Source organism: Rhipicephalus sanguineus, chromosome 11 (assembly GCF_013339695.2).
Source record: "Rhipicephalus sanguineus isolate Rsan-2018 chromosome 11, BIME_Rsan_1.4, whole genome shotgun sequence".
Taxonomy (NCBI): domain Eukaryota; kingdom Metazoa; phylum Arthropoda; class Arachnida; order Ixodida; family Ixodidae; genus Rhipicephalus; species Rhipicephalus sanguineus.
In genome coordinates, this window is record NC_051186.1 from 82,346,887 (window position 1) to 82,362,892 (window position 16,006).

The 16,006-nt window shown below is 45.1% G+C and overlaps 1 protein-coding gene across 6 annotated transcripts in view; it reads left to right on the forward strand.

Moving 5' to 3' along the window:
* The window catches only part of LOC119374595 (protein enabled), a 121,272-nt gene extending 113,083 nt beyond the window's left edge, over nucleotides 1-8,189 (forward strand). For all 6 annotated transcript variants that reach the window (XM_049420384.1, XM_049420381.1, XM_049420379.1 and 3 more), the window contains exon 12: nucleotides 2,364-8,189. In XM_049420384.1, the coding sequence (XP_049276341.1) occupies nucleotides 2,364-2,392 (29 nt within the window). In that variant the 3' untranslated portion in view covers nucleotides 2,393-8,189. The remainder of the gene's footprint in view (nucleotides 1-2,363) is intronic.
* Nucleotides 8,190-16,006: the final 7,817 nt, after the last annotated feature.

Sequence of the window (16,006 nt, forward strand, 5' to 3'; positions counted from 1 at the left end):
AATGAACGATAAAGCAATATTTTGTGATGAAATCAACACTGTCCTCGTGCTTCCGTTGGTGCCATCTTTTGTTACATGGGCGTAAGGTGACGACAAGACCTGAAGAGTGAGTGGTCCTTCCTGGCAAAAGGCGCACCATTCTGGACTGTTGGCAGCGTTTTCTTGTTCTTGGCATCTATTGAAGGTCTTCAAAAATGCTTCGGCTCTTCTTCTTAGCTCCTTTTGTGCCATGCCGTTTCAGATCTCTTCTTCTTCTGCAAGGAATAGATCGGTGCCCAATATTTTTATTTCGGAGATCTTCTATTTGCAAATATACCATCTCGGAGTGAAAGGAGGATATGCCACTGTAGCGCAGAACTCTAAAAAAAAAAAACAACGCTAAGAGGCAGAAAGAAGTAGGCAAGTCGGCCTCTTACTCTTTGTTTGAGTACCGCCCTACAACATCATGTCCTTCAGTAAATACCAACTCGCCCAAGAAAAACTAATTGTGGAACGTAAACACAATAGCAAAGCAACTAGGACGCAAATGAAATAGATTGGATGCGGCCAGGTTGATTGTTTTGGTCATAATTGTTCATGCAGCACTGGTTTAATAGGTCTGGCTTAGTTTTATTCAAACAGTTGCAGGATATGGCTCATTTTCGATTCCAAACTGCCTTTTTGAGTTCTCGTTACGACTAGGAATTGCCCCATTTTGATTACAATTGTTTTAAAAGTGAAAGGTACTAAGGTGCACTTAGTGCTGCCATGAAATTTAGCCCAGGTTCGGTTTCTGGATTTGGCTCTTTTAGAAAAAAAAGATGCCACGAATATTACTTTTAGAAAGTAATCGAGATACAGGTTGTCCCACATCACTTGAGCCAAGACCTTAAAAGGTGAAAGGCGCACCGCAAGTGAATTGAACTGAAGTCTTACCACTACTATTCACCGTAGCTAGTCACTCCAGCTATTCTCTATTTTCCCCTGAACTAACTCATTGTTAATGTTTATTTAGCCAACTTTTAAATTATTGGTCGAAGACCCAAAGTATGATCACAGAGTTGTAGAGCACTTTGAGAAACCACCAAATGAATCGTTTCCTGTACGAATATGTCTCTCGTAGTTAGTTTTTTCCACGTAGCAAAGAAAGCACGCGAAATACGAAAAATGAAGTCGCGTGACTGAGTGCTTGCGCACTGCTATCGTGCTGCTGTCAAGTGCGCAGTCATAAACCAGATCGCCTGTACCGTTTTATGTGCTCTTTATCACCTCGGCAGCGCTCTGCCAGCAGCACACATTTGCGCTGTCATCCGACAAAATCCGTAGGCCCAGATACCGGCCACCATCATAACACTCTGCCGCTTCACCACGGCCGCAGTCAAGCTGACGTCAGTCCTTTATTGGTAAAACTCATGCCTTTGTGGGTTGTGTACATTGTCTACATCTTCACACCGCGAAGTTGTTGGCATATAACATTTTGCAAGACACGCATGCAATATCACTGCAGCTCGACAACTGCTGATAACAAAAACTTGAATTTTTTTTTTTCAGCTATAATTGGGGTAAGGATTGAATGCTCGTAATTTTAATTGTGATTGTCTTATTGCTTCTGTACCGCATTTTTGCGCTGATAAGCCGCAAAAAGGAAATTTGTCCGGCTTGTATGAAAATTTTGCTTAAGTGTGACGTCAGAGTTGTGGGGTACTATGTTTGTATTATGTGCAGTGCATGATACAGTCAAGCTCAACTATATCGAACTCGGCTAAGTCGAATTATCCTTTATAGCGAACTATTTTCGAACACGACAATGCTTTAACGTCAATGCATAGAAAAATTCACGGCTACATCGATCAAAAAGAGCCGGAACACATGATATATCGAACATCGGGCAGCACAAAACACCCCAACAATTGGCTTTCCCACATAAAAAATTGGCTCTTTTTCACGGAAGGGGACTTTCCGGCATGCATTTGTTAGAGTGAGCGGTGTTATTGGGAGGGCCATATCGATACCGCATTTTCTCGCCTACAACCCGCCCATGCATATGACTACCCCCGCCAACTACGTACCGCACAAAAATAAGAACTAAAAAAAAAATCCCCGTGTCTAGCCCTAAGACACCGTCTTTCCATTACCGTGAAGCAGTTCCATGAAGCCAACTTGAACACCATAACTTGCATTGAAAATCAGGAAAATTCTTTAAACTTTTTGTATCGAATTATAGGATATATTGAACTAATTCCAGTTTTTCAGCGTGTTCGATATATGTGGGATTGACTGTATTTCAATTGCTTTTTTGGTTGTCTCAGTCTTGGATCATTTTGTCACTAGTTAACCTCCACTAAGCTTGCCTTCCTCCTGCATTTGTCTTTAAACACCTGTAGCTATCAAGATCGAACTAAACCGGAGATAAGGACTCCACACCTTCCGGTCTTCTGTCTGCTGCCATTCGGTACGGGACTTGAAACGTCGTCGTACGGATCTCTATTGCCTCTACAAGTCGCTACCACCAAAATATCGATCAACACGCGATTGGAGCAACGAGGGATGAACTGACATTGTGTGTGCTGAGGATCACATTTCTTGTCTTTCTTTTTCACTATGTTTTTAGTGGATGACTCTTCGATTACTTTCTTTTTTCTAATGTGCGAGAAATGTAAGAGCTGAATGTGCAGTGTTGCATCTCGTTCGTCATGCATCTGTGCATGGCAGCCCCGTCTACCTGTACTCGCAGTACTGTAGCCACCGTACACAGATGTAAGCTCGCAATGTGTTGTTCTCATTCATCGGGACATACTTTCACGTCATTGGCACAGCTTTTATTGTGAGAGGGCTGCCAGCATTGGTGTCATTCTCAGTCCTGTGTTCTCATTTACACATTGTTTAGGATACGCAGAAGGTATTTGCGCTGTCTACATAAGTTACGTAGCAGTCCTCTTTGGTTTTACAAATCTTTCGTTTCTTGCTCCCAGCCTAACTGTAGCTTTGCAAAGGCACCCGAGTGATATCGATCTCTTCCCATTCTTCGTTCATTGTTCCGCCTCGTAAATTATGATCGTAGTTTGGGGATTAGTACTTGCGTTTCTCAGTGTGGTATTTCCAGAGCACATTCACTTTCACCAGAGGCACACGTCAGCTTCAACCTCGAATTTTCATTTAAAAGCAAAGGTAGCGGCAGGTGCAGAAGAAAAAGGGTCGGCTTGCAAGAGTGCGACGCGTCGACGACCGCCATAAAGCCTCTACGATGTTTTCAAGCTAGTTGCTCAGTACTCTGGGTAGTTCGGGGTATCCTCGCACCACTTCGCGGTAAAGAGGCGCGAAATTTGTCCCTTCCGTTAACTCAATGGAAGGGAGTTGTCACAGAGGGTGTTTTCGAGGAGTACCTTTTAGATTTACTCCCACAGTGGAGGGGAGTTTTCAGGAAGGGTGTTTTCGAGGAGTACCTTTTAGACAGTGTAAGGGAGTTACCACGGAGGGTGTTTTCTTGGAGTACCTTTTAGGTTTACTCCCACGACGGCCCACTTTCTACTTAGTCATCAGTCCAATTGGGAGACGCGCGCGTCTTAAGAGCGTTCTTTGCTGGATTTCGCGCGATTTCGGGAGGGGCGCAGAAGAAAGTGAGAAAGGACACAGGTACCTTGTAGTATGCTGTGGGCGGGGTTTTTTAATTCTTGCCTTACAAACAGAGACGCCTTTTTTATGGGATGTGAAAGGCTTTTTTTGTGCATGTTTGTACTCTTTGGAGGCGATGTAATGCTCGGCAGTACTCTGTCCCTCGATGTCAGTGTCGCAGTTTCGTGTGTGCGGACGTGCAACAATCCCTGCGTGAGCCAGTATTGTGTGTACCACTGCGTAATTGTAGGATAAATTGCCGACAGACTTAATTCCTGCGGGGCTAGAGGGTGACGCGTGGTGGCGCCTTTTTCATTTGTATTGCACTCCCCCGTGAAGGACCTCTAATGTGTCGAGTCTGTGATGTTTATAGTGAAGGAGAGTATGATTTCTTTGTGCACTTAAAACACAACTTGGTATTTGCTTTTTGTGTGCGTGGGTGCATGCATGTGTGTGTGTGTGTGTGTTAACATTGTAATTGAGCTCTCTCGTTTCGCTGGAGCTAGGCGTACAGTTTTGCACGAGAAATATTGCATCAAACTGTTGTCGTTTATAGTAGTCTTTGCTTTCGAATACTGTCTGCACGTTTCGTTTTACTTGACCGCTTTTTTTTGTGCCTTTTCACACTGTACACCATTCTGGGCAGGCAAGTTGTTGGATGCTGTATATGTGGGCGAGGCTCTGTTTATAAAGACGCGTGGTTGCTTGCTATGTGTCCAACTGCAACGACATTCGATATTGGTAGTGATGTGCAGCGCCAGGACGAAGTGCCAGCGTTCGTTTCACAAACAGCATGTCGTGCAGCACTAATCATGAAATTCGAAGTTACGCATATGCAAGTCTGTGATGCCTGGAAGGGAAATTTTGGAATGCACATCTATTTGAATTTGAAATTTCACATTTGTTTAGTATTAACTTGGCAGCGCACTATTGGCAGATGCACGTACAAGAGTGCTTGTTGAAAACACCAACAGTATTTTAACTAAAGAGGCAAAGTCTTCACACGTAGCAAGTAGACTTATGTGCAACAGTCGCATTTTTTCCATATTCTTTTTTTTTTCTGCAGCATTTCTTGGGGCAAATGAAGAATTTTCTGATGGATAAAAGCACAAATCATGTAGCGAAAAGCATGCTGCCTTGTAATGACACTTTTTTGCGTCTTCGCCGGAGGATTACTTTTTCTCATCAGTTTGAGAAGTGTACACCGGCAGATCTCAATAACTTTCCCTGTTAGGAATTCTTAGTTTGAAATACGGGGTTTTTGTAGCTGTCACACTAGCCTATGTACAATCTATCCCTGCCAGGTTCACCAACATTGCTGAGATTTTTAGCGCACCTCAAATTGTATGGCGCTGCACAGGGCATTCCTCTGTCCAACAGTTCTGGGTGAAACTTCAGTTTTTGAAAGTTACGGAATCGCTCTTGGTGCATTACATATTCGGTGGCATGAAGTAGGCTTCGGCAATCGATAGCTGCGCTGTCTGCTCGAAATCGTCTGAACTTGTCTCTCGTACGTCGACGTTTGCAGAAAGTGAACTACAGAACGTTTGGCAGCACTGTGGGACCTATTAACAGCCTCATTCAACAGCATCAAGCATCCTTTGAATTCAATCTCTGTGCATGATAAAAGAACAGAGAGGAAACCCGCGACTGTTTCTTAGAGATGTTCTAGAAGCGGCAGTTTCGTTCTTGCGAATGTGGCCCTGCAGTGTCGGCTCGTTTCTTCCTGGTGCACTCATTTCAGTTTATTTCTTGAAAAGACAGTTTTTCTTCAGTCAGTTATCTCTTGCTGGTCAAGACGAGTGGGGGTATGGAGTATCCGTGTGTGTTGTACTGTAAGGTCAAAGGAATAAGCGAAAAGAGAGAAAGAGTGAAAAGGCGTTACAAGCTCCGTCAAGCTTGACTTTGCTACAGAACAAGTCGTCGTATACCAGAACTGTGCAAACTGCATATTAAAGGTGTGTCCGTCGCATACTGTTTGTGGAAACACGCAAAAAAAAAAAATCTTGCGAGCCGATCTCTCTTTTATTTCTCTCGTCCAAGTTGTGCTGGTGCTGTACTGTATCGAATATCAAGCCAAATTTGTACATATAAGCGAGCGGGGAAACGCAGTTCTCAATGTAGTAGTAGCATATCTTTTGTTCTTGAATTTAGTGTTAAGTATTATGATCCCATCTTTTCTTTTTTCACTTCCCTGTGTTTCTTTAGTATTGAGAGTTTAGGTATTGTGTATTCCTAGAATGTTTTCTTTTCTGCTTTTTTCTAGCTGCACAGGTCATACAGGCTGTCGTGTCATTTGATGTACGTATTTTTTTGTTTCGCTGTCGACGAACACGTCATTGCAGGAATGCAAAGTTGTAGCCCTATTGGCCTACCTTCAAATGTTCCTTTGGGCTTTTATTTTTCGAAAGGACAAATGTGTTACGTAAAGTTCTTTTCATTGCACAGTGCATCGGGTGGACACCCTTTGGATAAACTGGCACTTGTCAATAGGCTTGAACAATTGTACTATGCTGTGTTCCGCAACAGCGTTGCAACATTCTGAAGTTCCTGGTTTTCGCGGTTGCCTGCATTTTTCCTACTTTTCGTTTTAATGCCGACCTCGTTTGTTTTTCTGTTTTGTTTATTGCTTTGTAGTCAAAACTTCACTTTTCCGCACTGTGCAAAAGCATTAGGTTCTAGTTCTTCGTCAGCTGGAAGCCACGATTTTGACGTCTCGACTCGCCGGTCTTTGCAATATCACGATGTTCCTGCTAACTGGACGTACCCTGTCTACATCGATATCAAAAAGCTATTTCTTTGGCATGGTACAAGAATCTGTTCTTGAACTTTCCCTCCTTTTTTTTTGTCGTTGTTAAAGTTTGGAAAAAATTGTCGCGGCACATCTTGGATGCATTTAGTTAAAATGTTCTGTTACTTTTGTTCGTCTAGTTTGACCATTTGTTTGTGCTAGTTTTCTCGTCTTTGGGCTCGTTAACTTATTGTTTGTTGCTCCAGCAGGCGACTTATTGTACTCTAAAAAAGTTTGGAGGGCAGGCCGGGAGCATATTTGGGGCATCTTTCTGTCACAATGGCCGTCACCCTATCTCGCATGCCTTTTCTGGTGATACCGCCACGCGCTGGGTCTTCCAGGTCACAAACCGCGTGCACGCTATCGGTGTGACAGTATTCCAGAGGTGCAAGCAAGCCAGATGACGATCATTGCTTTGCGACTGAAAGACGTTCCAAATACGACCTTCTTTTAGAGTGTGTAATTTTGTATGCTTATTATGAAGATTGTCTTTTCCTCTATGTTCGTCTGGAGTGACTAACGTGTTACCTTAATTTACATTGTTTCTGGAAGTGTCGCTTTCGTTTAGCTTGCAGTATATTTATTCTAGTTCCCGGTTTAAAGGATGCGCATATCGTGACTCTGTTGGTCACTGTCGCAGAAGAAGGAATATAGTTTTTGAGGCATGCCTACATTCCTGTTTTTTCAAGAAATGCTCGTTTTCAAATACCCGGTTCATTGATGGAAGTTTTTTGGACGTATGACGCGGAGGGCCAGGGTTATTTTCAATTTTTTTTATTAGGCAAGCTTCTTGATTGCTTTTCTTCCCAGGCTTTTTTGTCCGTTCAAATAAGTAGTGTACTGCCTTTGTGGTTCTAGGCATTCTTTGTCACTTTTTCTTTTTTTTGAGAACGAAGAATGTTTTTATTGCACGAGTTGTTTGGCGAAGCTCAATATCCAACACATTGTAATGAGCTTTTTTATAGTGTGTGTATGCAGTGTCCTTTCTACTGTATTATTGAAACTGAAGCCTGAATGAATGCTTTGAAAATGTCCTCACAGGGACGAATTAGCGAGTTCTCAGCTTTAGAGGCACGTTTTGGAATGTTTGCATTTTGGGACCCCCTTTCAGATTGACCCGCAAATCGAATGTCTTAAAGAATTGTGCACATGGGCACAGCTCCTACAATGTGGGGTGCCAGCGAAGGCTTTTTGACTACTAAAAGAAAGCCAAGTCATCATGCTAGACTGTGCGTCATGCAGAAGTGCAAGTGTCACGACAAGCCGGTGTAATTATGAACGTGATACGTCAAGTTTATTCTTTGGGTGCAAATTCATCTGTTCTGCTGAGTTCACTCTCTGGGTTCAGTTAGAGTTCATCGGGCAAAACGTGTCGCAGTTTACCGTTTTTCGGCGATCAACGTCGCATGCCCGTTGGTTACGTTGCGAGGATTCGCAGCATTGCAGTGCATCAAATTGTCAGTAATATTTAACTCGTTTTTAATTGCTTCCGAGGCACAAGTATTTTAGATTTTTACACCTTGTTGCACTTTGATGTTGTGCTGTCCCTTTTTAATTTGCTCGCCTCATTTGTGCAGAATCGTCGCGATGCCATTCATCATTCTAATGGGTTGGTGTCTCGACTTTTAAACGGTCGACAGAATTTCGTTCGTTCTGCCAGCTTGCCTGAAGTGCGAGTTTTTTTTTTTCCTTTCTTGCAATTTTCGTTACTTGTGTGTTGGATTGTAAAAGAAGTTTCTTTTACTGAACACATGTGAACATACAATACATAAAGAGTGCGAATAAACATTCAAAGATATAAAGCTTCTTTGTCGTATATGTGCAAACCCGAGGTGGTCACTGTGCATGATTGGCCTCTTCGGGGAACTTGGCAATCTTGCAGGAATTCAGGTTAGCGGCATTTGCACAGTCCAAATCATGCTTGTCTAGAGCGGTCAAGCACGTGTCTGTGGACGCTGGTGCTGTCCGCAGCTGCCACGTCGTGTTAGCCACAAGGTACCGTTCATGCTTGAATGGTAGCACAAGAACCTAGTATGTGGTGTCACTATGTTTTATGTCATTGCGGTGTCAGCTTCTGCATATTTGTGCAAAACATGGCGGCCGAAGCAGCTGACTGGTCACTTTGGACAAGTGTGATTCAGACTGTATTAAATGCAAAGGCAGATGTGAACTGTGCCAAACAATGGTGGGTGTAAGTGTCTGCTCCTTAAATGAGACTGAAGGCTTTTCATCGATTTTTATGCATGATGATGTGTACATGTCATCATGGTTCACTTGCGCTTGGCACTGGTCTTCACGCACATATTCCCGAGTAGGCATAGCAGGGTGAAATATTGCCAATCAAGTTGGTCACTGTTTTGACTGCATAGATTTCCCAGCGGGCATTGTACAGTGAAACTTCACTTGAACAAACTTCAAGGGACCTCGGGAAAAAGTTTGTTAAGGGGAGATGCTACTCGAAGACGCTTTTTCTTTAATATTCACCCTAGAGCAATGAAACTTGAGCTGCTTATAGAACTTTTTATGCTGATTTCAAATATATAATTAGTTTTCTTGCAAGTTGCATACTTTTAGTTCTGCAACATGACAAAGTGAAAAACTGAAGCATTTTGCCCCCCCTCTTTTCAGACCTAAACTTCAATAATTTTTTACAATTGATAGTTCATAATGTTTCAAACAAAGGGCGGAATGCAAATAACTAATTAGGAAGTCCATACAAAATATGTACTAGACGTGAAAAATTTTAACGTTGGAAGTTCATATTTCTCCTACCCTAGTGAAAGTTTACATAACTTTTTTTTATTTTATAATAAGAATATCGAAACTTAAACAAGATAATTGCATTTCTCGTACTTTGGAAAAACTTTGGGAAAAATTTCATGCAGATCTGAGCACCAGAAGTACCCGAAAAAGGAGGGGCACATTGACAAAAATGGCAAAATTTGTATTTTGAGAAAAACGAGTTTTAAAGTCAAAATTGCAAGTTTATTTATCAAAGATGTCATTGAATGCAACGAAATTTGTACACAAGAAAGAACAATCCTCCTTATAGTGGCCACTGCCATTAAAATGCGCCAGCACCATAGGTTTGGCCCTCACGGCTCTTTCGAGCTGACTCCTTGACAAGAGATTTTTTCTTCAGCGCACGCCGACAGGCCCTTGCTTCTCCTGTTAGTTTTTGAGACATTTTTTTCTGGCGTGTGCTGTCCCGTGATGTGCCAAGAGCAACCAGATCATGAGACGGGAGCACGCCAAGCTCTTCCAGAACACGTTCAAAACTGGAGTGCCCTCGATTAAACCAACATGTTCAATGCTGTCATATCAGCAATCAACGAAGACTCGGCGTCCTGCGATTTTTCTTCGTCTTCGAAGAGTCCGATCTTTTTCTGGGAGGCACTCACATATTCGAATGCCGCGGCAAACTCGTCGGACGCATCGGCGTCACTGCCACTACGCCTTGCGGCAGCAGACGACCTTTTCGTGGTTTGAGTGTTCGGCTTTGATTTGCGCCGGCGTCCTCGAAATTTGTGCGTCGCGTGAAACTTCACAGGCCGATGACCACGCTTCCTACGGCTTTCTTCATCCATAACGGATAAGCACTCGAGAAAAGCGTTGTTCAGCTGCGCTGCTCGACGAGACACGGATCCTGCAAGTAGGCTTCACAGCACACACAGGCGCGCAGCGGCCAATGGCGGCTCCCGATCCGTACCACGTGATTTAAAGCCAGTCGCGGCGCTCGAAGAAGGCGGCAAAAGCGTGCTTCTCTTTATTATTTCTTGCGCTGCAGCAGCGCGGGAAACTGTTGTTATTTGAAGAGTGAGGCTCGGCTCTTCGCCTCATGCGGTCGACAATGGTGAGCGGCGGCGCATTATCAGCGGCAAGGTACTCGAAGATGACACACTTTCGGCCTTTTGACAGCCACCTTGTGCTCTTTAGACGCAATTTTAAAGCATTTCCAGTTGAGTCTCGACATTGATTTTTTTTTTCAGAACAGTAGAGGTACTAATCTTAACAAAACAGGCGAAAACAAAAAATCGATAATTTTTTAGAAAACTCGTGTTTTTCGACCCGCATCTCCCCTTAAAGCGCAAGTTTGCTGAACGGAAACAGTTTTGCTCTAATTTGTTATCCCAAGCTGAAGGAAACATTGGGTGTTGAAATGAAATTTCAGACTATTTATTCGTCACGCCACTCATTTGCATGTGGAGTTATGCTTACTGAATATCTTGTGAAGAATGCAGTAATTGTTTGCCACACTTGTTCACTGCAGTGATCTCGTAGTGAGTTACTATGTCCAAGCTCTCATGAACCTTCTCCGGCGCAACACAGTGGTGGGCAGCAAAGGACTTGAGTTTCCCTAAGCATATCAGTGATGCACAACACATCGTTTTTCATCCAGAGATATGCACTTCCATTTGGTGTACACATGACCAGCACACAGTTGCAGGGCTAAGGCTACAGCTGTCGTTGCAGCTATGGCTCCGGCAGGCTATGAAAATATGTAAGCAGTCAATCAAGTTCAAGTCAATGGATGCACTTTTTGTCACTTGGTAATGAAGCATAGTTGTCAACGTAAAATCGCGGTCTCCGCGATTAGCTGCGGTGGCCACGGTAAAACTATGCCGCAATAAGTGTGGTTGTACTTGTTGAAGTGATCAACATGGCCTGGGAGGCATTGGGATAGTGACTCGAAATATGTTCGTAGAAGTGATCAAATACCCGCTCCACTGTATTTCATTAAAAGTGTGTTAGCATTGGGTTCAATGGCGCTTCGGTGGGCGATTTAAAAAAAGTTCGTTCAACTGAATAGTGCATTTAATTGGCGTTTGTTCAAGTGGTCTTTTACTGTACTGACCAACTTTGGCTGCTGTTAAGTGTTCTGCCCTACATCCACTAGCTCTGACTGGTAAGCATGCAACTTGGTGCGCTATGTGCGCACTACATGCTTTTGTTGCGCCTGTGGTAATCAATGGTTCTTACCTGACCCCGATGCTGGACGAATATAAAGTGTCTCGACATAGTCGAGTGAGAACTCGGGCGTGGCACCTCTGCAGAGTTCTGTACAGTCCACAAAAGACTGTCACTGTTGTCAACACTGTGGTCCAAAGCTTCCACGCAAGCAGATTATTGGGCTTGAAGGTTCAGTTTTGCCAGGTATATCGTACTCAACGAATTAATCTGCACGAAGTCACGTGTGGGGCTTGACCAGGCTGCTGTGTATCCTGAGTCACCAACTCCATAGATTGAATGCATGGCACTTATGGGTAACTTCTGCTAGCCAAAAATAATTAAGGGTTCCTCCATTGTCTGCTTTCGGTAAAGTGGTGCCGACTGAATGGGAGCATATGCAGTCGAGGGACTCGCAGCGCATGATGGGCGAAGCCCTAGCTCCTGGTAGTCCACAGCTGGCTCTCTCTGCTTGTGTGGCCGACACAAACTTGCCTGCAGCCGTTGCTTGCTTTGCTGGGATACACACATTGTTAAGGTTCCAGTTTGATCCCAAGTGGGTCCACTTACTCCCAATACAAATGGTCATAGTACCAGTTGGTTTGCAAGTGCAAGCAGTTGCTTCCATTGCTAGGACCAGTTGGTCTGCTACTGGGACCAATTTGTTTCCAGCTGAAACCGGTTGATCCCAATTACCTGCAGTTACACATTTTCACCTGGGACAGCTGTGACGAGATGGAAAAAATAAAGAAATATGTAGGGCTGCTGTTCTGGGCATGTTAGATAATCCACTGGCCACAATTTGTATGTGTGTGTGTGTGTCAGATCGAGAACAACACAGCAGCGGTATTTGTGCGAGGGTAGTGGTTATCCTTAGGAAATGAAAACTGGCGCTCTTTTCTGCAGCTCCTAAGGTCAGTGACACAGGCATGCAATTTAGCAAATGGGAAAGGAAGAAAGACGAGTACAGCGAGAGATCCTTGGACTGGTGCTTAGCCGTGCTCCCGACAGGGTCGCAGAAAATAGCGCCATTTTAGGGGCGAAGCTCCTTAGGGTTTGGGTCGTTCCCTCCTCTGTAGTAGTATGTATGTAGCCAGCTCTAGTTTAATGAATTGCTCACTAGGTGGCGTTTCATGTATTTCTTAGAGTTGCTGTTTAAAGGCCAACTCCGGCGATTTTTCGAGGTTGATGGATCTCAATGAAATTCGCTGGGTACGTTCCTTTGAAAGTTTCCGTCATCTATGCCAAATTACAGGCTTGAGACACGCGCATAATGTTTGCAAATGAATTTTAAAGATTGTCTGCAAACGCCCTCCCGGTTTCCCACAATTATTGGCAACATTGCGTCTGTGACGTCAATATTGTTAAGGCGACGGAAGTGACGCAGCCGAGGGCACCGCTAACTGTCAGTATCAGACGCGGCACTGTCAGTCGCAGACATTACAGCTGATGCGCGGCGTCCTCACCTCTCCACTGTGCGCCTGCTCGTCCCGGCTGTCACAGTTTTCATACTCCGCGCCGGCGTGACCGGCATACCTTGCACGACTTCCGGTTCGTAACAACTACTACGTCATACAGAGACAGTACACTCGGTTGGGTTTCGGTTTCGGTATTGCGCCTTTTTGCTTATTAAAAATTATTTTCGAATTTGCTGAGCATTTCTGCTATCGGGCGCGTGACTAGAGTGTCTCAGGAACATAAAAGCACCATTACCCTAACATGGTGAAAAAATCGCCGGAGTTGGCCTTTAAAGATGACAGATGGCGCTTCTATAATGCGAATGGCGCATGTCATTGGATGCCTGCGATCGTAAAAGGCGCTCGCTCTTGGCGCGCTTTCTGTTTCGCTCGGAGTCGCCGGATGGAGGCAGACAAGGCGCTCGCTCTTGGCGCGCTTTCTCTTTCGCTCGGGAGCGGACACTTTCCCTGCATTTCACCGATCACAAAGCGGTGGTACTGCTAGTTTACGGACCACGTAAACCAGCAGTACAATAAAAGTTTGATGTTTAATATATACACGGTGTTTCACACTCTTTATATGATGTACTGGGCGAATTTCACGGTTACCGATGATTCCCTCCGGAGCTTCGCCCCACTCATCATCATTCACCCCGTGGATATGCTGTGATTTTTTTTTAATGTGAAAGCATTATATGCCCTATATAAAGCGCAAAATTTTGGCGTCCGTCCGGCAAGCGATGGCGTTAATACCCGATGGCAAAGGAAAAAAAAAAAAAACGCCAGGCCTGCGCTGAAACCGCAGCACAGGCACAGCGAAAGCTGGAAGAGCAGCGTTTCTAGAGCCCGTTGTAAGTACTTGAATGAGTTGAGCGCATACAAGGACACGGACAGAAGGAAGATACGTACACACACTGAAGCGCCAGTGTGTGTACGTCTCTTCTGTCCGTGTCCTCGTATGCGCTCAACTCATTCAAGTATGACCAACCAACAAGCCCGCATCGCCACCCTCCCCGTTGTAAGCTCTCTTGGGGATACTAATACAAGTTCATTAGAAAGGTACCCACTGCGCCATAAATCACAATTTTTGTGAAGTTGGGATCTACTAAGCCATTATTCGTCATTCTGCGGGGATGCGAGGCACCAGCTACACGTCTGTAAGGCATTATGTGCACTTTGTTGACGCGACGACTGATGACGATGAAGAATTATGGCTCAGCCCTTTGTAATGGGTTGGAAGCTTTAAACGGCCGACAAGTTATGTAATTTGCATTGGGTGACGCCCGGTCGCTATTTCCCTCTCCCGTCATGCTGTATGACATACGTTGACGTGGTAGAGAGACGGGGGGGGGGGGGGCGAAGAACTTTACTGAGACCCCGAGGAAATTGATCATGCGCTTATGGGCTTCCTTATGCGCTTATGGCAACCAATAGAAGTGTACTTGCGAGGAACCCACTACGCTATAAATCATTGTAATTTTACTGAGTTCCGAGGAAATGGATCATGCGCTTATGGGCTTCCTTGGCAACCAATACAAGTGCACTTGCGAGGAACCCACCACGCTCTAAATCATTGTAATTTTACTGAGACCCCGAGGAAATGGATCATGCGCTTATGGGCTTCCTTGGCAACCAATACAAGTGCACTTGCGAGGAACCCACTACGCTATAAATCATTGTAATTTTACTGAGACCCCGAGGAAATGGATCATGCGCTTATGGGCTTCCTTGGCAACCAATACAAGTGCACTTGCGAGGAACACACTACACTATAAATCATTGTAATTTTTGAGAAGTAGGGCAGCAGGCACAGTGTCATTTTTCGTCCTTCTGCGGAGAGCCATGGTACCTGCTAACCGCATGTGAGCCATTATGCGCACTTTGTTGATGATGTGCCTGATGACGATGAATTACGGCGGAAGCCTTTGTAATGGGTTGGAAGCATTCAACAACCTACTCGTTGCGCAGTTCGCATTGTGTGATGCCTGGTTACAGAATTCGCGTTGTGCGACGCTTGGTGCTTGTTTTACTCTTCTAGCACGTTATAATGCATATGCTAATGTGGTTCCTTCCCGACATGAAGCCTGTGTAGGACCTTTTTGCAAAGCAGTTTCAAACACCAGCATGGCTCAGAGGTTGAATACTGGGCTCCCACGCAGAGGGCCCAGGTTCGAACCTCGTTCCATCCTGGAATTTTTTTCTTGGTTCGTTTTTTTTTTATTTCGAGCGATAGTGGTTACGGACACCGGCGGCGGCGGACAACTACGGCGTCAAAAACGGCCGGTGAAATGATCTCATAACAGCTTTCGCTGTAAAACGCGTGACCAAGTGATTGAGCCAGGGGTTTGCAATTGCGCTCTGCTCCTCCATGGCTATAGCACATTGGCAAACGCCAGCCAGCCGATCTGACAAATGGCGAACCTCCCTGTCCTTCCGTTTTCCTTTTCCTCCTCCTCCTCCCGCTATATGTATACCCCTGCTGATACGTCTGCGCATGGGCGCAAAATGACAGGCGCTATCAAGCGGCTCCGGCGCAGCGTCAGACGGCCACTTCGCAACGGAGGCGCACAGGTGGGCACGTGCCGGTGCCAGTGCGTCCGCCGCGGCTATGACGTCACTCCTCTGGAATGCGCAGACCCGCGAGGCATGCGGGGCGGCTCCGACGCGCCAGCTGTGCGCCGTGTGACGTCACTGCTCCTCGCGCACGCGCAGCACGACTCTCGGACTGCCACGCGAAACTTCTCCACCTCAGCCTGTGTAGCTAACGCTATGAAATTACATATTCTAAAATAGCGACTAAATATCGTATTCCAGGGTTTTACATGCAAAAGTGACGGCATGATCATGAGACATGCCGTAGTGGGGTTACACACCAGGTTAATTTTGACCGCCCGCGTTTCCTTAAGAGGCAAATGTGTGGAATTGTACACAGCAGTTTTTTTTTTTTTGCATTTTACCTAATCGAAATGCGGCTGCCATGGCTGGCAGTTCAACCCATGCTCAAGTTTTTAGGTGCGCAACACTATAGCTGTTACGTCACCGCTATGAATTTCCGCAAGGACCAATTTTGCAGCTTTCACTTGGGTGGTAAAAAAATCCCGCAACCATAGGCGTGCGCAGGGGGGGGGGGCAAGGGGGCGAGAAGGGGGGGCGCAAAGTCAGCCCAATACATTGTAGGGGGGGGGGCGAGAAGAGGGGCGCAAAGACAGCCGCATACATT